At 47.5% G+C, this 22,916-nt stretch overlaps 1 protein-coding gene across 1 annotated transcript; it reads right to left on the reverse strand.

The window, feature by feature from the left end:
* Nucleotides 1-1,645: 1,645 nt before the first annotated feature.
* Nucleotides 1,646-22,122, reverse strand: LOC132832709 (serine protease FAM111A-like). Its single transcript, XM_060850806.1, has 5 exons — nucleotides 22,043-22,122; nucleotides 18,826-18,890; nucleotides 15,314-15,374; nucleotides 11,449-11,510; nucleotides 1,646-7,318 (listed from the first exon to the last, which is right to left on the reverse strand). The coding sequence occupies exons 2-5, from the start codon at nucleotides 18,862-18,864 to the stop codon at nucleotides 5,483-5,485; spliced, it is 1,998 nt and encodes a 665-aa protein (XP_060706789.1). The 5' UTR covers nucleotides 18,865-18,890; nucleotides 22,043-22,122; the 3' UTR covers nucleotides 1,646-5,482.
* Nucleotides 22,123-22,916: the final 794 nt, after the last annotated feature.

The raw sequence follows: 22,916 nt of genomic DNA on the forward strand, positions 1-22,916 counted from the left end.
CGAAGGGGCACAACTACAAATTGAGGGGTGATAGATTTAAGACAGATGTCAGAGGCAGGTTCTTTACGCAGAGTATGGTTTGAGCATGGAATGTCCTACCTGCTAATGTAGTCAACTCAGCCATTTTAGAGATTTTAAAAATCCTTAGATAAGCATATGAATGATTTTGGGATAGTGTAGGGGGGACGAGCTGAGAATAGTTCACAGGTCGGCACAACATCGAGGGCCGAATAGCTTGTTCTGTGCTGTATTGTTCTATGGGAATATGAAAAGGAAGGGTTTTGACGGATATGGGCCAAGGGCTGGCAAATGGGACTAGATTAGGTTAGGATATCTGGTTAGCATGGAAAAGCTGGACCGAAGGGTCTCTTTCCACGCTGTACATCTCTATAGGTGTACCCTTACTGAGATTATTCCCTCCGGTCCCAGAGCCTCACAGAAGGGGAAACAACCACTCCACATCTACCGAGTCAAGACCTTTAAGAATCTTGTAAGTTTCAATAAGGTTTCCTCTCATAGAATATAGGAATATGGGTAGGTCATTCAGTGAGATTATGGTTAATCTTTGACTTAATTCCACATACCTGCAACAAAGTCAGAAATTGAGAAAGCCAGCAGGTCTAGCACCATCTCTGGGGAGAAACAAGGGTTAATGTTTGGGTACAGTTATTAGTCACTGAAGAGTCACTGACTGCGTTTCTCCAGCAATTTCTCCTCTTTTCCCCAGCATCCACTGTCAGAGTCACGCAACACTTCAGTCTCTTCAATCCAACCAATCCATGCTGATCAAATCCCAAACTAAACTAGTCCCACCTGCCTGCATTTGACCCATATCCCTCCAAACATTTCTTATTCATTTAAAATACTTTTTTTAAAAACATTGTAATTGTACTCACATCCACTACTTTCTCTCGAAGTTCATTCCACACACAAACCACTCTAAAAAAAATTGCCTGGTGTCTTTTTAAAAATCTTTCTCCTCTCATCCTAAAAAGTTATGCCCTCCAGTCTTGGATTCCACGCCAACCTTGGGAAAACACACTTGCCATTCACTTTATCTATACCTCATTATTTTACAAACTTCTTTCATGTTACGTCTCAACCTCCTACAAGGATGGGCAAAAGTTTTAAACCAGGGAATGTTACTGAATTCTTCTAGAACAGGATTCTCGCTGTTTATTTCAAAAAGTCAAAAACTCTGGAATATGTCAAAGACCAAGCACCATTCTTCTGCATTTTCTCTTTTACAAAAGCTAACACAGCAACTGTAAGAATATCCAACCATTGCAACATAAAAGATGCAGAAACAGGCTATTTGGTACTTCATATCTCTTTCCATCTTTTTATCTAACCTTTGAACAAATATTGCCTTCCCAAGATTAGAAAATCACATGGCAAAACAGAAGCACAAACCTAAATCCATCATTACCATCAAGAGGACTATGGACCAACTAACAGTCTTTTACAGGCTGACCAGTCCCCAGGATTAGATGGCTTGCATAAAGGGTATTTAAATTTAATTGCTTTAGGGATAGTAGCTGCATTGTTTGAGAATGTCAAGACTTTTCCAGATTTCCAAATTCACTGATACAAATAGAATTATTCAGTAACCACAAAGTAACTTTTATTCAACAACTTTGTCATTTTGAATACAATACATTTTTGGTGTGTCTCAAGAGGACCAGTTAACATTTTAAAGACAAAAAAAATTGACGAAAGTTTACTTGTTTTAGGAAATACATGCTTGTAATATACTTATGTCTACTGGCTGATATTTTTAAACAAACCAGACCAGCATTTCTCATTCATTCTGAGTGACCATTGAAAAACATGATGGTGCATTGCCTTCTTTAAACTGAAATCCGTCTGTATAGGTCCATCACAATACTGTTGTTAGGAAGGATGATGCTTGATTTTGACTCAGCAATTTTGCACTAACCCACTACATACAAAATATAACTACGCCCGCCTGGCCATCTGCCACTGTGCTGGTTTTCAATTTGCCGTTAACTTACCCACTCATGGTCTCAATTTGTGGGGTCTTCAGTGAGCAAATAACTACCTTTAATCAGTGCGCTTCAAAAGTAGTTCACCTCACCTAAAGGTCTTTTGGCTGCTTGCAAGAGGCAGTAAGGTGTTAAGTCAATAGATGTTTAAAAAAAATTAAACTGAGGTACTGATATGCTCTTTAAATGAAAGCTTGTTGAAACTTCCATGTGTCACAAAAATTCAAGAAAAAAATGTATATTGTTAGACATTGCTGTATCCAAAATTAAACACTGTTAACATTTATTATTCACAATAAGTTAGTTTCTCCACCTCCCTCCATTCTTCCCCTCGTCCCCCCAAAACAAATAAAACACCCAAGAACCACGTGCATTCCACTCCAGGACCTGAGCACATCTTGATATCCTGATGTGCTGTTGGGGAATGCTGTGTGGTTAGAGGTTTGGTCTTTCAAACAAGGTGCTCAATCAAGACCCCACCTCATGTTTCAGGTGGATACAAGACATCCCAGACACTATTTGAAGAACAGGTCAGTATTCCCAGCATTCTGGTCAAGATTTATCTTTGAACAGTCATTTATCGAATTGCTATTTGTGGGAGCTTACTGAATGTGTAAGTTAGCTAGTACGTCTCTTTGTACCACAGCAATGATTGGCTCCAAAGCTACATCGGTCAAGATCAGTGCAACTTCCTTAACATTATATGTACCACAAATTAATATTGTTTTCAAAAAACACAAGAATAAATTTAATCAGGATCTTGTTTATTGTGACTAACATGATTACCTGAGTTATAGAATATCCAGGAATCCTTGTAATTCTAGCAATTTTTAAAAAAAATTGCAGTTCAACAAAAGATACTGCAGTGCCTCTCAAGCTATGAACGAGGGCTTTGAGGAGGGTCCAGATCCTTTTGTGTCACAGAAAATAAAATGGAACTCTTCCCATTTCATGTGTGTAATCTTCCAATATTTATGTGACTTTATTCTCCCCATGGAAACGTTTGCCAACCATCTGGCCCAGAAATAAAGACTTTATTCTCTGAAGCCGAGACTTGGTTCCAGCAGCCTGAGAGGTGTTACTACAGCAGCGATGGGAATGCTACAATTGATCAATGCCCCTACGGTAGGGAAGAAAACAAATTTAAAGCAACTCAATTTCCTGCACTTGGACAACACACAGCTGCCCACCCTCCCCCTCCCCACTGAAACCTACTTGAACAGAAGCTAGGCGAGGGCTGGATAGAACTCTCTGCGACCCCCACAGTCAGAAAACCTGTCTGCGGTCATAAAAGCATGCACCAAAACAAATACTTGGGAACGTTATCCAATTGTAGTAAATGTTTCAACACCCAGTTACTTGCATTTCACCAGTGGGTGCGCATTCAATATATTTTGGCATGCAAAATTTGGGAATGTTGTTTGATTCATACAGGAACAGTTCAGGGACGGGGAATAAATGTGAAACAGGTCAGTGGCAAATACATCCATTAATGTGATACTGAGCCACACAGATCAGAAAAGGTTTCTGAGTTTAATTGCTTTGAGGCTGGCGAGGGAGGTGCCGCATGACCTGTGGTGAATGGTACTGAGAGGGGGAGTGATTTTGCCGTAATTATTTCCATCAATTGTTCTTTGCACACGAGTGTTGGAGGACACAGTCAGGTGGCCTGTGATGCCCCGCAGTCATACTGCTCACAGACATTCCAGTCCTCGCCATCACCAATTGACAGTGAAGTGCATTTTATTTAAAACAAAATAGTCTCTTTGGCATCAATACACAAGCAAGGAGGGATGACGTTTTGGAGCAAGTATAGGCCACGAGTATAATTGAGTTCAAAGTAATACAAAAATGGTGCAAGTTATTTCTTCTTTAACCGTTTGATATATCAGACGATAACATTTTCCCGCCTGCACAACCTTTCCATTTATGTTGCATATCCGAGAGTAAATGCTGGTAAAACAGGACTGCAGCCTCATTGGAGAGTTTGCAGGACCTAGTATGAATGCATAAGAGGAAAACAAAATACTGTGGGCTGGCATTAAGATAGCATTTGGCACTTTTCTGTAATTAAACCTCTGTTTCTGCGCAAGCCTAACAGAAAAACATTGCTTGCACCAGATACAGTGCAAACCAGATGTGGCAACAGACAGCAAAAAGGAAAAAGGTATACAAAAGAGGACATTAACAAGTCCAATAGCTAACTCCAGAGCTATATTAGAACACAGATTTGCAACCAGTAGGCAGATTCGGGCAAATTTATCTCATCATTTGTTGTGTGTATTTGCTTAATTATGAGCATGTTGCTTCTAACATTTCAGTACTGATGTTCCTCCAACACTGTCTTTTATAGGATAGATGAGGTGGGGGATCCTAAGATTGCAAAAATATATTTCCAGTGGGTTATCAGGACAGTTAACTGCATTCGAGTTGTCTGCTGAGCTATGCAGCATGTGAAAAAGTAATTGTCTGTCAGTGATAACACAAAAATCTCAGATTTTTCCCATTGATTCATCACGTCAATCAAAATTACACTCCAACAGGTCATTTTGTCAGTTTAAACCAGACAAATGCCACATGCTAAACTGTGGCTAAAACAAAACCTGAAAATGCAGCAAAGTGCCACACAAAAAAAATCAAAATTGCTCCAGGATTGGTCAAATGCCATTTTTGGCTGGGGCGGGGCAGGGTGGGGTTAGGGGGCAAAAATAAAAGCTCCCAGATTTGAGAGTTCTACACAGTACAAAGATTTGTGGCTTGAACCCACTCAATCTTTGACCCAAGATGAAATATCAGACGAAAATCAGCTGAAGCTCCTGAGCAATTAGCAAAACCTGGAACGCCCAATTTCTAGTGTTGGAAAAATTCAAAACAGACAAGATGGAGGCTTAGCTCTGATCACTTGGGCCCTCGAACAGTCGTCATCTCTACTCTCAGATGGCCACTTTGAGGTTACAATGGAGGGGTGGTGGGGAAGGAAATATTGTTGGGATAAACAAGGATATAGATTTGCAGGTACTAATCCACACTAAATAAGTCACTAAGATTCAAAGAAAGTCTGTTGATTATTTCCCATTAAGTGTTTCTCTAAATTCATCCCTATATCTGGGACAGCAAGTCGCCATATTTGAAGAGCAAAGCCTCATTAAAAAGCAAGACAAAAGTCACCCCTCATACTGACATGGAACTCTGTAGTGTTTCCCACCTTAAACCTTGGCTAATGAACATTACCGTGTCACTGAGCAAAGTCACCATATCTGCCAGACCACAAACCTCTTTAAAATCCATGAGGCTACTGGACAAATTGCTACATTCAAGCAAACTACATGGTCATTGGGTTGATTCTTCAGATGAAACCACTCAGAAAGAGAGAGAGGAGGAAAAAAATCATTTGTACCTTTTCCATTCATTTGGTGTAACTTTCTTAACCAGTATACCCGCCTTGCTCCATGATCTGTTCCCTAGCCATTTACATCTCACATTAAAAAGTGCTGTAGCGTGGCGATTAGCTGCTCTGACTTTACTGTGGTGGCAGTCTGACTCTTGCTAATTATGTCTTGGAGGATAAGTGGGATGGGCCTTCCGAATTCAATGTAGAACTTTTCTGGGTCTTTATTTTTTCTGTAGATCTCCCCACCGCAGTGCAACGCAACCAAGGATCCCTCAGAGTTAAATATTGGCGACCCTGCAGCACCGTAGTGGAATTCTGTTTTGTTAGTGATTACATTAGAGAATTTCAGTCTATTGAAAGCTTGACTTGCAATCAAGACTGTCTCATGTGTGTAATCCTCAGCTTCTTCTCTAGCGATCCCAGATCTCAAGTTTTCTAGTTCTGGTGCTGTATACCCGGATGCCTTCGGGTACCCAGTCATGACCACACAAGGGCAGATTTTCTTTTTGTCTCCTTCGGGGTGCCCAGTGATGTACAAGGTGCCAGTTTGCAGTGGGTTAGCACAGAGCTCCAGCAGACCCGGGGTTCCGGGGGTGCTCTCCAGCTCCAGGACGGCGTAGTCCAGCTCCTGGTCATAGATCTCCAGCCAGGCTGCCACTTTCAGTGGCTGACCCTTCTGGCCATCCTCCTCATAGCCAAAGAAGACTTCAGCGCAGTCGTGGACAAGGGCAGGCCAGCTGTCTGGTGCAATGCCCTCCGTCATCATTTCCACCACATGGTAACAGGTGAGAAGGTAGCGCTCGCTCAGAATGAAGCAGGTACCACTGGTCAGAGCAGCTGAGCTCTTCCAGGTGACGCAGCCCACGCTGGACAGGCGGTTCGAGATGCAGCGGAAAGCCCTGGCAGGCACCGGTGCCAGGGCGTCTTGCTGGTGACGGTTCAGGTACTGCCGCTCTGAGACATTTGCCAGCTCGGCGTTCCTGGACACCGATTGCTTGAACCGGGAGAGGGAAGCTCGGCGGGCTTCCAAGTGCCACCTGGGCAGCAGGCAACGGCCCCCTTCATGCCCTCGGCCATCCAGCTCCTTCCTGGTCAGCTGCGCCACCGACTCCGCTGACTTGCCAGCTCTCTGCTTCAGGCTCTTGCCACCGTCATCGCCGCCAGCCTTCCTCCTGGGGCCGCTCATCTCGACCTGAAAGCTGCGGCCGTGCAACGCGTCCACCGTGTTGTTGAACTGAATCTTCCTCGGAGGGTCCACCTTCTCCAGCAGCTTGTGGGCATCATCCTCAATCTTGGCATCGAAGCGACCGTCGTTGACCAGCGCTTCCCGGATGGTCTCACCCTCGAAGCCCAGGATGCACAGCTTGGTCTGCCCCTGGGCGATTCGGTCGGACAGTACGATCCTCTGGGCGTTGTTGCCCACGGTCCTGCCACTTGGCTCCACGTAGAAGAGGACGTGGTTCTTGTTGCGCGGGCACTCCGGGGGCACCGGGCGCTCGGACCCGGCACCGTCCCGGTTCTGGGCCCGCAGGAAGAGCAGCCGGAAATGGGAATGCTGCGGCAGGTAGCGGCACAGAATGTCCAGGTTCACCAACCCTCTCAGCGGGCCCTCTCCATAGGCCAGGATCATATTGTCACTTTTCACCTTCTCTTCAAAGTCACAGGATGTGTTCAATGCAAAGAGCAAGGTGTCACTAGGATCTGCAGTAAATGCATACTGGATATTGTCTGGGTCTCCACACACACTGAAAGTGAACTCTTTCTTCTGCAAGTTCTGAGCTGCATATTTCCTGTTTCCATACTTGTTCTTCGGGCTTCTCCCAGTTTTTAGGCTGAACTCCTCAACGTAGTTGCCTGGTTGCAGTTTACTTTCTCCCCATGGGTTACAGTCATCTAACCTTTTGCTTCGGGCATGTTTCATCTGTAGAGACAAGAATTTTTATCAATTCTGATGCATTTCACACAATCTTTCCTCTCTTGAACACACCCCAGGTTCTGGTTCATCTGGCATTTACTATTTCCCAAGTGACGTACAAGCCTCACCCCCCTAGTGTGTCATAACGCACAAAGAATCAACACCATTCCCTTCACCCAACGTGCATGTGCTGTCTATTCAATGTTATTGTGTCACCATAGTCTTACCAGACCATAGGGGCTGCTCTCTCATTAGATTTAATCTGAGGGCCATCGGACCTCAGGCAAGGAAAGAGGTTGAGAAGGAGAGTCCTTCATGGTAATCTCAAACCCTGATGGGAACTGAACGCACGCTGTTGATATCACACTGCTCTGTAAATCAACAATCCAGCCAACTGAGCTAAACCAACTCCCCATCTATTCAATTGTAATGAACATTACATATGTAGAGATACTTAAGATATACATTGAATAACAGTAGGGGATTTTAGTTTTCCAAACTTTGACTGGGTCTACAACAGTGGTAAAGGTTTGAATGGTGAGGAACATGTTAAATGTGTTCAAGAAATTTTTCTTTATCAATATGCAAATGATCCTGCTTGTAAGGAGCAAAACTTGACCTTCTCTTGGGAAATAAGGCAGAGAACCCTTTGGGACTAGTGATCATAATTCAATTAGTTTAAAATAGCTACAGAAATGAATAAGCCTTCCATAAAAGCTAAAGTTCTTAACTGAAGTAAGGCAAATTCTAATGGTATGAAATGGGAACTTTCAAAAGTTGATTGGAGTAGACTATTCATAGGTCAAGGGATGACTGACAAGTGGGTGGCTTTCAAAAGCATGAAGTTCAGAGGCTTTATGTTCCTGTTAGAGTGAAAGGTAAGTCTGGTAAGATTAGGGAACAATGGATATTGAGGTTCTAGTCAAGAATAAAAGAGAATCATATATTAGATATAGACAAATGGGATCAAATGAATCTCTTGAAGAGTATAAAGAGGTATTCTTAAAAGAGAAATCAGGAAGGCACAGAGAGGATGCAGATAATGTTAAGAATAATCCAGAGATTCTACAAGTACATTAGAACAAAAGAGCAACTGAATAGAGTAAAGAGCAACAAGGTTGTCTTTGTGTTGAACCTCAGGAGATGGGATTGATATTAAATGAATATTTTGCAGTGTGAATACTATGGAGAAAGAAATGCAGGCTAGAGAACTTAAGGAAATAAATATTGATATTTTAAAAACAGTTCACATTAAAGAAGACGATGTGTTGGAGGTCGTAGAAAACAGGTAGATACACCTCCGGGACCTGATCAAGTGTATCCAAGGACTTTGTGGAAATTTAGGCAGGAAATTGCAGGGTCCCTAGCAGAAATATATTTGTATCACCTTTAACCATAAGTGAGGTACTGGAGGACTGGAGAATGGTTAATGTTGTGCCTTTATTTAAGAAAGCCTGCAAGATGCCTTGGGAACTATAGACCTGTGAGTCTGACATTGGTGGTGGTTGAGTTATTTGAGGTGATTGTGAAAAGATAGGATTTACATGCATTTGGAGAGGTAAGGACTGATTAGGGGATAGTCAGCATGGCTTTCTACAAAGGAAATTGTGTCTCAAGAACTAGAATAAGGTGTTTGAGGAAGTAACCAAAAGATTGATGACAGCACAGCAATACATATTGTTTACTTGGACTTTAGTCAAGCCTTTGACAAGTTTCCACATAGTAGACAATTTGGGAAAGTTAGATCACATAGGATTCAAGGTGAGTTTGCCAATTGGATACAAAATTAGCTCTATGGTAGGAACCAGAGGGTGATGCAAGAGGGTTGTTTTTCGAACTGGAGGCCTATGACCAGCAGTATTCCACAGGAATCGGTACTGGGCCCACTTCTGTTTGTCATTGATATAAAGGATGAGAATACAGAAGGCGTAGTTAGTAATTTTGCAGATGACACCAAAATTGGTGGTAAGGTGGACAGTGAAGAAGGCTATCTAAGATTACAAAGAGACTTTGATCAATTGTGTCATGGAGTCAGAGGTATGCAACATGGAAAAGAACCCTTCGGTCCTACTTGTCCATGCCGACCATGTATCCTAAACTAATCTAGTCCCATTTACCAGCACTTGGCCCATATCCCTCTAAACCATTCTTATTCACATACCCATCCAGATGTCTTTTAAATGTTGTAATGGTTGCAGCCTCCACCACTTTCACTGGCAGCTCATTCTGTACACACACCACCCTTTGCGTGAAAAAGTTGACCCTTAGGCCCCTTTTAAATCTTTCCCTTCTCACCCTAAATCTATACCCTCTAGTTCTGCACTCTCCCACCTCAGTCTATTCACCCTATCCATGTCCCTCATGATTTTATAAACCTCTATAAGATCACCCCTTAGCCTCCAACGCTCCAGGAAAAACAGCCCCAGCCTATTCAGCCTTTCCCTATAGCTCAAACACTCCAACTCTAGCAACATCCTTTTAAACTTTTCTGAACCCTTTCAACTTTCAATGGACTGAAGATTGGCATATGGAGTTTAATTTGGATAAATGCAAGGTATTGCATTTTGGTAAAACAAACAAGAGCAGGACTTAAATAAATATTGGTAGGGCCTTGGGTAATGTTGTAGAACAGAGACACCTTGGAGTTCAGGTACATAATTCTTTGAAATTTGCGTCACAAGGAGACAGGGTGGTTAAGAAAACATTTAGCACGCTTGCCTTTGTTGCACAGACTTTTAAATATAGACCATCATGGTGAGGGTGTACAGCACGTTGGTGAGGCCTCTTCTGGAATACTGTGTACTGTTCTGGTCACCCTGTTATAGGAAGGATATTATTACACTGCAGAGGGTTCAGAAAAGATTTACCAGGATGTTGCTAGAAATGGGGTGTTTGAGTTATAAAAATAGGCTGGGACTGGAGCACAAGAGGTTGAGGGTTCACCTTAAGAGAAGTTTATTAAAATCATGAGGGGACAGATAACCTAAACAGTAAAAAAAGGTCTTTTCCCAAAAATGGGGAAATTCAAAAACTAGAGGACATATTTTTAAGGTAGAGGAGAAAGATTTTAAAAAATATGAGGGGCAATTTTTTTTTGTATACAGAGTAGTTTGTGTGTAGAATGAACTTCCAGAGGAAGGGATGGATGCAGATACAATTACAACATTTAAGAGATATTTGGATAAGTACATGAATGGAAAATGTTTGAAGGGATATGGGCCAAACACAGGCAGATGGGGCTAGTTTAGTTGGGAATATCGTCAGCGTTTCTGTTTCTGTGCTGTATGAATAAGACTTGTAGCTAATTCATCCCTCTCTTGACAGGGACATAAATCATTTGTGACATCTGTACTGTCAAGGTTAGCTAACTCAGTTACAACTCAAGAACCAAAACCATGACCTTTTCTGTTGCAGTGTATGCCACTTCATAACGGCAAAACTACCAACTAATAGCTGACAGGGGAGACACCCTCATCCGGAATCTTTTCCTCTCCCATTTTCTCACATTCACCCCACCCCCATTCCTGAAGAAGAGAGTTATACCCAAAACTTTGGATTTCTCCACCTCCTGATGCTGCCTGGTTACCGGTGTTCTTCCAGCCTCCTGTTTGTCTACTTTGGATTCCGATATCTGTATTTTTTTGTCTCTAACCCATCACGATTTGTAGCAACAGACAGACGTTTACAAGCCCCATACGGCACAGCTGCTTAAAAGCCTAGTGTGCCACAACCTTCACTCCCAAATCTTCCCCTGAACTCGAGGTACTGTGGCTTCTGTTCTAGTCCAAATAGGTCCCCTAAATGTCCACACCCACAGTATTTCTCCCCATTACCATAAGCTTATGCTCAGAACATCGATTTTCCCGCTCCTCGGATGCTGCCTGACCGACTGTGTTTTTCCAGCACCACACCTTTTGACTCTGATCTCCAGCATCTGCAGTCCTCACTTTCTCCCAACCCAATATGGGAGCATCAACTGTAGAAATCTGCAGCATTCCTCAAGCTAACACAATGCAGGGGACTTGCAGTTTGGTTCTGCTAAGCACAATCTCCAGGGCCCGTTTGGAGCCAGAACAAAGTCACATCCATAAATTGGGATTTATAATATTCTACACCCATTCTTTCTAGAGTTGTACCTGACATTCGTGGTAATTGTTTTCAGCACCAGACAATGCAATCCGAACCAGGCAATCAGACTCTGGAAGAAATGAAATATGAAGTATTTGAAACAAAGTAGAGGAAAACTACATTTACTCAATGCAGAAAAGACTGGACATACACATTTATTCGAGAAATAACTAACATTAGCATTGCCCCACACCTGATGACACTAACCATTCACAAGACTGATCCCAGAAATTAGCATTCAACTGTCAAAAAATACCATCTATACCCTCGCCAAAACACTGGAGAGGTCATCAGATCCAACGGTCTTAAAAATGGGTATTGATGGATTAGGCAGCAGTCCAATCTAATCTTGTTCCTGTTCTGGGTCACTGGTAACTGCTTAAGGCTGCAAATCCTGAACAGTTGCTCCATCTTTAATCTATGAGCAATGAAGCCTGAAATCCCAACTGCAAGTTCCAACAGGGGCATGACAACAGAAAACAATTACAGAACAGAACTTAGCATTGCTGAAAATGACAACAACTATCAGTCACCCAACTCTGAACAGAGTTACCCAGCCAAGGAAGCCTCACCCTTTTCTCACACAGTATTAACTGCTGCTCTCTTTTCCAATTTCTGCTGCTGTATGTATCCTGGTTGTGTGAGGAGACGTGGCCTGTAACGTATACAATCAGCTGTTTTGCAGATGGTAACAAGCTTACGGGTCAGATCATTTCCACTTCACTTTATCAACCCTTAATCTAGACAACTAACAGGTGCCACCTCCTTACTGATACTAATTTCTTTCAGTTCCTCATTTTCACAAGTTCATCAGTTGTCTCAAAACTTCTGAGAGATAGGTTTAGCATCTTCTGTTTAGACAGGTGCAAAACAACTGTTTAATTTCTCCTCCATTTCCCTGCTCCCCACTATAAATGGGCCTGTCCCCACCTGTAATGGTCCCCTACTTGTCAGTGCTGATCTTTTACTATACAAATACTAAAAAAATATTAGTACCACACCTTTGAATGCAAACTACTGATCAGCACAAAGTGTCATACAGAATAGAAATTGAGTCCAACCAGTCCATGCCGACCATAATCCCAAACTGAACTAGTCCCACCTGCCAGCTCCTGACTCATAACCTCCAAGCCTTTCATTTTAGCGTCTTTTAAATGTTATCATGGTGCCTACATCGACTCTCCTCATTCGACACTGGAACCGCCCTGTGTAAAAACTCTGCCCCTCATCTTTTTTAAGTGTCTCTCCTCTCTGCCTAAAAGTATGCTCCTAATCTTGAAATCCCCCTATCCTAGGGAAAAGATAACTACCACTGACTCTGTCCATACCTCTCATTACTTTATGAACTTCTATAAGGTCGCCTCTCAACCTCCTATACTCCAGTGAGAAAAGTCCCAGCCTTCCGTTATAACTCAAACCTTCCATACCCAGCACTTGCTGGTATGTCTCTTCTGAAACCCCTCCAACTTAATAAAATTCTTCCTAGAACCGGGCAAAGAGACCTCATTCTCTTTTCCCCAGCGTATTCTGTTTCTTTGTTCTCCATTGTAGGGTTCTAAATTTCTGAGTCCTCTAGCTCACTATTTTTTCTGGCATCCTTGTAAGCCACTTCCTTTGACAGAATGCATTCTTTAACTGTTTTTATCATTGATTTACCTTTCCTTTGGCTGGCTGTCCCTAATGGAATCCGTATTGGTTATGGATCATGTAATATAATCTTCTGTGAAGGCTAGAGAAAGTGAAGACTGCAGATGCTGGAGATCAGAGTCGAGAGTGTGGTGCTGGAAAAGCACAGCAGGTCAGGCAGCATCCAAGGAGCAGGAGAATAAACATATCGAGCATAAGCCCTTCTTCAGGAATCATCTGTGAAGACTAGTCAATGCCTGTCTAATATCAAATCTTTGTGCACTTTCCCTATCCACCATAACCAACTTGCCTCCCATACCTCTAATTTCCTTTCTGCAGATTTAAGGCCTTAGTTTCACAATGAACTATGCCATTCAAATTTAATAGGAAAGTTTATTATATTGTGATCACTAAAAGTTCTTTTACAGCAAGTTATCAATTAAGCTTCTCTTGACAGCACAAACTAATTAGATCTCCAGTGTACCACCACAAGAACATTTACCTAAATGGAGTCAAGTTAGGTAAAGGGGCAGTACAACGAGATCTAGGTGTTCTTGTACATCAGTCAATGAAAGCAAGCATGCAGGTATAGCAGGCAGTGAAGAAAGCTAACAGCATGCTGGCCTTCATAACAAGAGGAATAGAGTATAGAAGCAAAGAGGTTCTTTTGCAGCTGTATAGGGCCGTGATGAGACTGCACCTGGAATATTGTGGTGCAGTTTTGGTCTCCAAATTTGAGGAAAGACATTCTGGCTATTGAGGGAGGGCAGTGTAGGTTCAGGAAGTCAATTCCCAGAATGGCGGGACTATCTTACACTGAAAGATTGGAGCGACTGGGCTTGTATACGCTTGGGTTTAGAAGGCTGAGAGGGGATCTGATTGAGATGTATAAGATTATTAAAGGATTGGACACTCTGGAGGCAGGAAGCATGTTTCCGCTGATGGGGGAGTCCCGAACCAGAGGACACAGTTTAAAAAATAAGGGGTAGGCCACTTAAAACAGAGTTGAGGAGTAACTTCTTCACCCAGAGAGTGGTGGGTGTATGGAATGCTCTGTCCCAGAAAGCTGTGGAGGCCAAGTCTCTGGATACTTTCAAGAAAGAGCTCTTAAGGAATCTAAGGTTATGGGGATAAGGCAGGAACAGGATACTGATTGAGGATGATCAGCCATGATCATTATGAATGGTAGTGCTGGCTCGAAGGGCAGAATGGGCTATTCCTGCACCTATTGTCTATATCTTGTACTCATCCCCTTCTTTGTTACCCCATTTCCTTTTGCTTTTTGCCAATCTCTCCGACAAGGTGACCATTCTTCCCACTGTTTAGCAGAGCCACCCATGTTGCTATGACCTTGGCTCGATTAGATAAGGGCAGCACGGTGGTAAGCACTGCTGCCTCACAGCACCAGGGACCCAGGGTCGATTCCAGCTTCAGGCAACTGTCTGTGTGGAGATTGCACACATGTCTATATGGCTTTCCTCTGGGTGCTCCGGCTTCTTCCCACAGCCAGCAATCTGCAGGTTTGGTGGACTGGCCACACTAAATTGCCCACAGTGTTTAGGCATGTGCAGGCTTGGTGGATTAGCTTTGGAAAATGTAGAGTTACGAGGCTGGGTGGGATTCATCTACAAAGCGTCAGTTTGGATGTGATGGGCCAAATAGCCTGCTTCCGTATTGTAGGGATTCTATGATTCAGACATGAAACTTTCAGGCAGTCCTACACTCGCAGCTTGGTTCTCTTGGATTGCCTGGCAGTCAGCCCTACCCTTTCTGCCTCTGAATGTTCTATCCACATAGTTCTCAACCATGTAGTGATTCCAGTCACTGCTGGAACTCACCTTTCCGTGTGTGGTATCACTCTTTCCATCTGATTCAGCACACTCATTCCACATGACCAAGCTGCCCTGCCATTTCTTATAGTTCATTTAAGCAAAGTCAAGATATTTTAACTATTGATAAACCTTGCCATTATTGATAAATTCAATTAATTAATCCAATTAAATTAATTAGATGCAATAAAACTGAAAGTAACTCTTTCTCTTATGCACCAAATTGACACATGAATCTCCTTCTGCACCCACTTGGTCTACATCTCCCACCATACACTAGTTTCTAAACCGGTAAGATTACCTCCCTAGAACAATACCAGCCAGCGAAACGTTGAACTGACTCCTGTACCAGTTATGATTCACTCCTGCCCACTCCTTTCCCTCCCCCATTCCACTCCAACAAGCAACCATCTCCTACCTTGCTTTATGCTCCTTTGGAGGGAATTCCCATCCTTCCTGGGGCCAGGTGCATCTTGAGGCTGTGTAAGACAACGATTCAGAGTGTGTTACTCAAGCAGGGAATCACTCCAACTCAAAATTAAAAACCGTTCAAGCAGACCTGAGCATCCAACTCATAAATATCAGGCCCTAGTGCTTTTATTCATTGATCTAGTCGGTCTGTGAGGCGATTCTATCATCGGCAATCACTCACTAATGAGTGACTCTATGAGCCAGCAGCCCTTCAGTGACTCACCCAAGGAGGAACAGGATCTGGCCTGCAAGAACTGGCAGTTCATTTTATAGGAAGCAACTTCCAGAGCAGTGCATTCGAAAACAAATTGCAATGTTTACTTAAATTGCACATTGCAAACACCATGCCCAACTCTGTGATTAAACTCAGTGAAATGTCAACTGTAACAACGTAAAAACATTTTGAAAAGAATGTGAGAAGTGCCTGCAGCCAGGCACTTTAGGTGGAAGTCATGCTAGTTTCCAGGCTGGTTTGCACACGAGACCAGTTTAAATTCCAAAAACACACATGCGGCAACAAGAAGGATGTTGTGAACTTGAAAGGGTTCAGAAAAGATTTACAAGGATGCTGCCAGGGTTGGAGAGGCTGGGGCTGCTTTCCCTAGAGCATCTCAGGTTGAGGAGTGACCTTATAGAAGTGTGTAAAATCGGGGTAGAATAAGTAGACAAGGTCTTTTCCCTGGGGTGGGTGAGTCCAAAAGTAGAGGACTCTCGGTGCAGGGTGAGGGGGGAAAGATGCAAAAGGGACCCAAGGGGCAACCATTTCAAGCGCAGGGTGGTGTGCGCATGGAATGAATGGTACAATAACAGCATTTAAAATGAATCTGGATGGGTCTATGAATAGGAAGGGTTTAGAGGGACATGGGCTAAGTACTGGCAAATGGGAATAGATTAGATCAAGATCTGGTCAGCATGGACAAGTTGGTGTTGTATACCTCTATGAATCTAAGGCCTGTACTAAGCTACAGAAAGGCAGGTTTCAGGTTGTCAGTGCCCACTAGCTACAGTTCACAGCCTGATTACAACAGATCAGAATGCCAGTGGAAGAAAGGGCTTCAGCAGTACATGACTATTCACACATTAAATTGACTTGCCTGCAGGCAAGTCATAGTTCAGCAATGAAGACAGGACAGCTGGAAGACTGTGGTACCCTCCTCAGATAAGTTTAATCAACTGGATAAGAAATTGGAGAGTCAACATTATGTTTCTTCAGACACTGACACTGGCCAGCACTTTGATTTGTCTCGGTTCATTCAGGGAACATGGGTGTCACTGGCTGGATCAACATTCACTGCCATTGAGGTGGTGAACTCCTTGAAACACTGCAATCTGTTTGATTAGGTAAACACACATTGCCATTAGTTAGGGAGCTCCTTGACCCTGAAGAACAGCAATATAGTTTCCAGTCAAAATGGTGAGTGGCTTAGAGGGGGACTTGCAGGTGATAATGTACTGTATCTGCTACCCTTCACTTTTTAAATGGTAGACATATTCGTAGAAGGTGATGCTGCATTTCTGCAGTGCATTTTTAAAATGGTATACACTGCTGCCACCGAGCGTTGGTAAAGGAAGTGGATGTTTGTGGATGCGGTGTCAAACTTCTTGAGTGCTGTTGGAGCTGCATCTATCCAGGCAAGTGGGGAGTATTCCATCACATTCTTATGCAAAACTCCTAGCCTCTGACCTAGTCTTGCAGTCACAGTATTTATAAAGCTAATCCAATTCCGTTTCTGGTCAATGGAATCATCTAGTATATTAAGGGTGAGGGAATTCAGCCAAAATGATCCCACTGAAATGTCCAAGGGTGATGGCTATATTCTCTTTTTTTTTAGATTAGATTAGATTTACAGTGTGGAAACAGGCCCTTCGGCCCAACAAGTCCACACCGACCCGCCGAAGCGAAACCCACCCATACCCCCACATCCACCCCCTACCTAACACTACGGGCAATTTAGCATGGCCAATTCACCTGACCTGCACATCTTTGTGACTGTGGGAGGAAACCGGAGCACCCGGAGGAAACCCACGCTGACACGGGGAGAACGTGCAAACTCCACACAGTCAGTCGCCTGAGTCGGGAATTGAACCCGGGTCTTCAAGCGCTGTGAGGCAGCAGTGCTAACCACTGTGCCACCGTGCCACCCATCTTGTGATGGAGATTGTCATAACTTGCCACTTCTGCACTGCTAACGACTCTTTTTCACCACTTTATTAATGATCAAGAGTTGGCCGGCAGGGTGGTAATTGGCTTGGGAGGATTTGTCCTGCTGTGTACGTACAGGACATACTTCTACAATGCCCTGTAGCAACTCAGAACTTTCCTTTCTAAGAATTTTCAAAAAGACACCTGTACAAAAGAATCACCAACTTGATGGAAAATCTAATCCAGCAATGATACCAAGAAAAATTCTACCCACCCCCAGTTTAACAAGTTTTGCTTTGCATATGGCAGTGCTGTTAAACATTTTTAAGTATTAATGCAACGCAGAAAGGAGGTCCATTCAGTAATCCAATGTCCCTGCCAATACCATGCTAAAAAATCCAATACTTGTCTCACCACCTCTACTTGTCTGCAATGCCCTCTTTTCAAAGGCTCTGCTTTCCCTGTCTCAAGTTCATAAATGCCATTGCTGGCATTCAACTTAAATTTGTAGATTATCTACATTCTTAACACGTTCTGATTATTTTGAGTCTAGAATCCTTAATAATCTGCCCTTACAAAAATAACCCATTGATTGCCAGCCTTTAACAGCTTGCTTCTCGATCTCCACAGTTCTCTAGGTTCCTCTGGATCTCACCCACATCCATGGCCCCCAGCAAACGATGCAACCATAACAGTTGCTGCCTGACCTGCTATGCTTTTCCAGCACCACTCTGATCTAAATTCTGGTTTCCAGCACCTGCAGTCCTCACTATTGCCTGCAACCATAGCTTTGACTAGCCACCTAAATTCATCCAGAGTGAGTAAGATATTAAGACTATTAAGAGTAAAGAGAATGTGGAATATTCCTTAAACATCAATCGACATAGAAATACCAGGATAGAAATTAACTTTTGTGGTACCAAAGTTCTTTTCAAACAAAGTACAAATAGAAAAGGTTGTCAGATACTACATCACGGGGACAGAGTAGCTTTCAGGGTTAACACCAATGGACTCCTCTCCTGTCCATGCCTCCCAATCTTTATGGATTATGATAACTCCACTGTATCCACTAAAGTGAAGTTGATCATTTTACAGTCAAGCTGCCTGCAGCATTCAACACAAGGACCGGACAATTTTCAGGAGGAAAAGAATCTCCACACAACTAATCCATGAGAGGCAGGGAAGTGCCCCAAAGGACACGGAGCGATGATACAGGACTCAGCGGGGAGCCATTTGAGGCCAGGAACCACCACCGGGATGGGGTTATGCAGGAGGCTCAACAAACCGAATGAGAGATAAGAATGAGAGCGAAGTACCGTGGGTGTCCTGCTGCCTTCATCGCTGGAGGAACTCATCCTGCGGTCCTGGCTGCACCACGGTACTGAAAGACAAATGGGAAACTATGAAAGAGAGTCCTATCAAACGGCCAGGAAGCCTGGCAGAAAGAGCGAGAGTCACTGCCTTGTGCGCACAAGGAGGGAAAAATTGCAATTTCTGTTACAGACTAATATTCTCGAAGCAGGGGGTTGGGAATGGTCAGCACATCAACAGGGGGGGGGGGGGGTGCAATAGGAGCGGTGCGGGGGAATGGGGGAGGGAGCGGTGCGGGGGAATGGGGGAGGGAGCGGTGCGGGGGAATGGGGGAGGGAGCGGTGCGGGGGAATGGGGGAGGGAGCGGTGCGGGGGGAGGGAGCGGTGCGGGGGAATGGGGGAGGGAGCGGTGCGGGGGAATGGGGGGAGGGAGCGGTGCGGGGGAATGGGGGAGGGAGCGGTGCGGGGGAATGGGGGGGGAGCGGTGCGGGGGAATGGGGGAGGGAGCGGTGCGGGGGAATGGGGGGAGGGAGCGGTGCGGGGGAATGGGGGAGGGAGCGGTGCGGGGGAATGGGGGAGGGAGCGGTGCGGGGGAATGGGGGAGGGAGCGGTGCGGGGGAATGGGGGGAGGGAGCGGTGCGGGGGAATGGGGGAGGGAGCGGTGCGGGGGAATGGGGGAGGGAGCGGTGCGGGGGAATGGGGGGAGGGAGCGGTGGGGGGGAATGGGGGGAGGGAGCGGTGTGGGGGAATGGGGGGGAGCGGTGCGGGGGAATGGGGGAGAGAGCGGTGCGGGGGAATGGGGGAGGGAGCGGTGCGGGGGAATGGGGGAGGGAGCGGTGTGGGGGAATGGGGGGGAGCGGTGCGGGGGAATGGGGGGGGAGCGGTGTGGGGGAATGGGGGAGGGAGCGGTGCGGGGGAATGGGGGAGGGAGCGGTGCGGGGGAATGGGGGGGGGGAGTAGTGTGGGGGAATGTGGGGGACGGTGTGGGGGAATGGGGGAGGGAGCGGTGCGGGGGAATGGGGGGGAGCGGTGCGGGGGAATGGGGGGGAGCGGTGCGGGGGAATGGGGGGGAGCGGTGCGGGGGAATGGGGGAGGGAGCAGTGTGGGGGAATGTGGGGGACGGTGTGGGGGAATGGGGGGGACGGTGTGGGGGAATGGGGGGGACGGTGTGGGGGAATGGGGGGGGGAGTGGTGTGGGGGAATGGGGGGGGGGAGAGCGGTGTGGGGGAATGGGGGGGGACGGTGTGGGGGAATGGGGGGGGACGGTGTGGGGGAATGGGGGGGGACGGTGTGGGGGAATGGGGGGGGACGGTGTGGGGGAATGGGGGGGGAGCAGTGCGGGGGAATGGGGGGGGAGTAGTGTGGGGGAATGGGGGGGAGCGGTGTGGGGGAATGGGGGGGGACGGTGTGGGGGAATGGGGGGGAGTGGTGTGGGGGAATGGGGGGGGACGGTGTGGGGGAATGGGGGGGACCGGTGTGGGGGAATGGGGGGGGACGGTGTGGGGGAATGGGGGGGGACGGTGTGGGGGAATGGGGGGGGAGCAGTGTGGGGGAATGGGGGGGGACGGTGTGGGGGAATGGGGGGGGACGGTGTGGGGGAATGGGGGGGGAGCAGTGCGGGGGAATGGGGGAGGGAGCGGTGCGGGGGAATGGGGGGAGGGAGCGGTGCGGGGGAATGGGGGGGGAGCAGTGTGGGGGAATGGGGGGGGGAGCGGTGCGGGGGAATGGGGGGAGGGAGCGGTGCGGGGGAATGGGGGGGGAGCAGTGTGGGGGAATGGGGGAGGGAGCGGTGCGGGGGAATGGGGGGGAGCGGTGCGGGGGAATGGGGGGGGAGCGGTGCGGGGGAATGGGGGGAGCGGTGCGGGGGAATGGGGGGGGAGCGGTGTGGGGGAATGGGGAGGGAGCAGTGTGGGGGAATGGGGGGGGACGGTGCGGGGGAATGGGGGGGGAGCAGTGCGGGGGAATGGGGGGGGACGGTGCGGGGGAATGGGGGGGGAGCAGTGCGGGGGAATGGGGGGAGGGAGCGGTGCGGGGGAATGGGGGGGAGGGAGCGGTGCGGGGGAATGGGGGGAGGGAGCGGTGCGGGGGAATGGGGGGGGAGCGGTGCGGGGGAATGGGGGAGGGAGCGGTGCGGGGGAATGGGGGGGGGGAGCAGTGCGGGGGAATGGGGGGGGAGCAGTGTGGGGGAATGGGGGAGGGAGCGGTGCGGGGGAATGGGGGAGGGAGCGGTGTGGGGGAATGGGGGGGAGCGGTGTGGGGGAATGGGGGGGGAGCGGTGTGGGGGAATGGGGGGGAGCGGTGTGGGGGAATGGGGGGGGGACGGTGTGGGGGAATGGGGGGGAGTGGTGTGGGGGAATGGGGGGGGACGGTGTGGGGGAATGGGGGGGGAGCGGTGCGGGGGAATGGGGGGGAGCGGTGTGGGGGAATGGGGGGGGAGCGGTGTGGGGGAATGGGGGGGAGCGGTGTGGGGGAATGGGGGGGGGACGGTGTGGGGGAATGGGGGGGAGTGGTGTGGGGGAATGGGGGGGGACGGTGTGGGGGAATGGGGGGGGGACGGTGTGGGGGAATGGGGGGGGACGGTGTGGGGGAATGGGGGGGACGGTGTGGGGGAATGGGGGGGAGCAGTGTGGGGGAATGGGGGGGACGGTGTGGGGGAATGGGGGGGGAGCAGTGTGGGGGAATGGGAGGGAGCGGTGCGGGGGAATGGGGGAGGGAGCGGTGCGGGGGAATGGGGGGGAGCAGTGCGGGGGAATGGGGGGGAGCAGTGCGGGGGAATGGGGGGGGGGAGTAGTGTGGGGGAATGGGGGGGAGCAGTGTGGGGGAATGGGGGGGAGCAGTGCGGGGGAATGGGGGGGGGGAGTAGTGTGGGGGAATGGGGGGGAGCAGTGTGGGGGAATGGGGGGGAGGGTGTGGGGGAATGGGGGGAGTGGTGTGGGGGAATGGGGGGGGGAGCGGTGTGGGGGAATGGGGGGGACGGTGCGGGGGAATGGGGGGGGACGGTGTGGGGGAATGGGGGGGGACGGTGCGGGGGAATGGGGGGGGGAGTGGTGTGGGGGAATGGGGGGGAAAGTGGTGTGGGGGAATGGGGGGGGAATGGGGGGGGACGGTGTGGGGGAATGGGGAAGGGGGAGCTAGTAGCCGGAAACGGGGTCAAGACTGTCCCCCAACAACACGCTCTCTTACTCCCTCCAAAAGGTGTGAGGTCCCCGAGCTCCGACTCACCGTTCACCCCCAGCCCAGGAGAGAGGTCTTCAGCCCGGACCCTGGGTGAAGCCTGAAGCCGAAGGCCCCGACAGGTGACGTCAACAGCAACCGCCCCCGCTGTTGATTGGTCGCCGCTGTCACGTGACCGACGCCCCCAGCGGGAAACCAGACCGGCGGTGACGCCACGTCACACAATGAACAGGTGGGGAGTCAGTGCCATCTGCTCCATAAAGGGGGTCAATCCCAGCCGCCGCTCCTCGGCGGGAAGTGGTGGGCAAATGGTTAGCGTCAGTGGGTTATGAATCCCGGGCATGGGGTTTCGAATCCCGCTCTGGTCACCCCCTACTCCTTCAAAGCAATCTGTTGGTGACCCCAGTCCATTGTTGACTACCGTAGGTTTACATCTAATTACTTTGATAATAAATACTTTATTCATCAAAAAAAGGTTCTTGTTCTGTTTTTACAATCTTCTCAACGAGGTGTTTCTTCTTTCACAAATCTAAACTGAATGATTTGGAGATGCCGGTGTTGGATTGGGGTGTACAAAGTTAAAAATCACACAACACCAAGTTATGGTCCAACAGGTTTGACTGGAAGGTAAAAACAATGACTGCAGATGCTGGAAACCAGATTCTGGATCAGTGGTGCTGGAAGAGCACAGCAGTTCAGGCAGCATCCAACGAATTGGAAGCACACTAGCTTTCGGAGCGACGCTCCTTCATCACCTATTGGTCTATAACCTGGTGTTGTGTGAGTTTTAAATTGAATGAATTGAATTTATTGTCATGTGTACCGAGGCACAGTGAGCAGCTTTGACTCGCCAGCAATACAGGCAGATCGCAGAGTTAAGTAGCATAGATAAGTAACTAATACAGTGGCAATGCTAAGAGTT

This window comes from Hemiscyllium ocellatum, chromosome 35 (assembly GCF_020745735.1).
Source record: "Hemiscyllium ocellatum isolate sHemOce1 chromosome 35, sHemOce1.pat.X.cur, whole genome shotgun sequence".
Taxonomy (NCBI): domain Eukaryota; kingdom Metazoa; phylum Chordata; class Chondrichthyes; order Orectolobiformes; family Hemiscylliidae; genus Hemiscyllium; species Hemiscyllium ocellatum.

What these genes read in the sequence shown, in the direction of transcription:
- LOC132832709 (XM_060850806.1), bottom strand. Translation starts at nt 18,864, where the DNA reads ATGAGTTCCTCCAGCGATGAAGGCAGCAGGACACCCACG. An exon ending in AAGGCAGCAGGACACCCACG is followed by an intron (nt 15,375 to 18,825) that starts GTACTTCGCTCT and finishes TGTCTTACACAG; the next exon opens with CCTCAAGATGCACCTGGCCC. An exon ending in CCAAAGGAGCATAAAGCAAG is followed by an intron (nt 11,511 to 15,313) that starts GTAGGAGATGGT and finishes CATTTCTTCCAG; the next exon opens with AGTCTGATTGCCTGGTTCGG.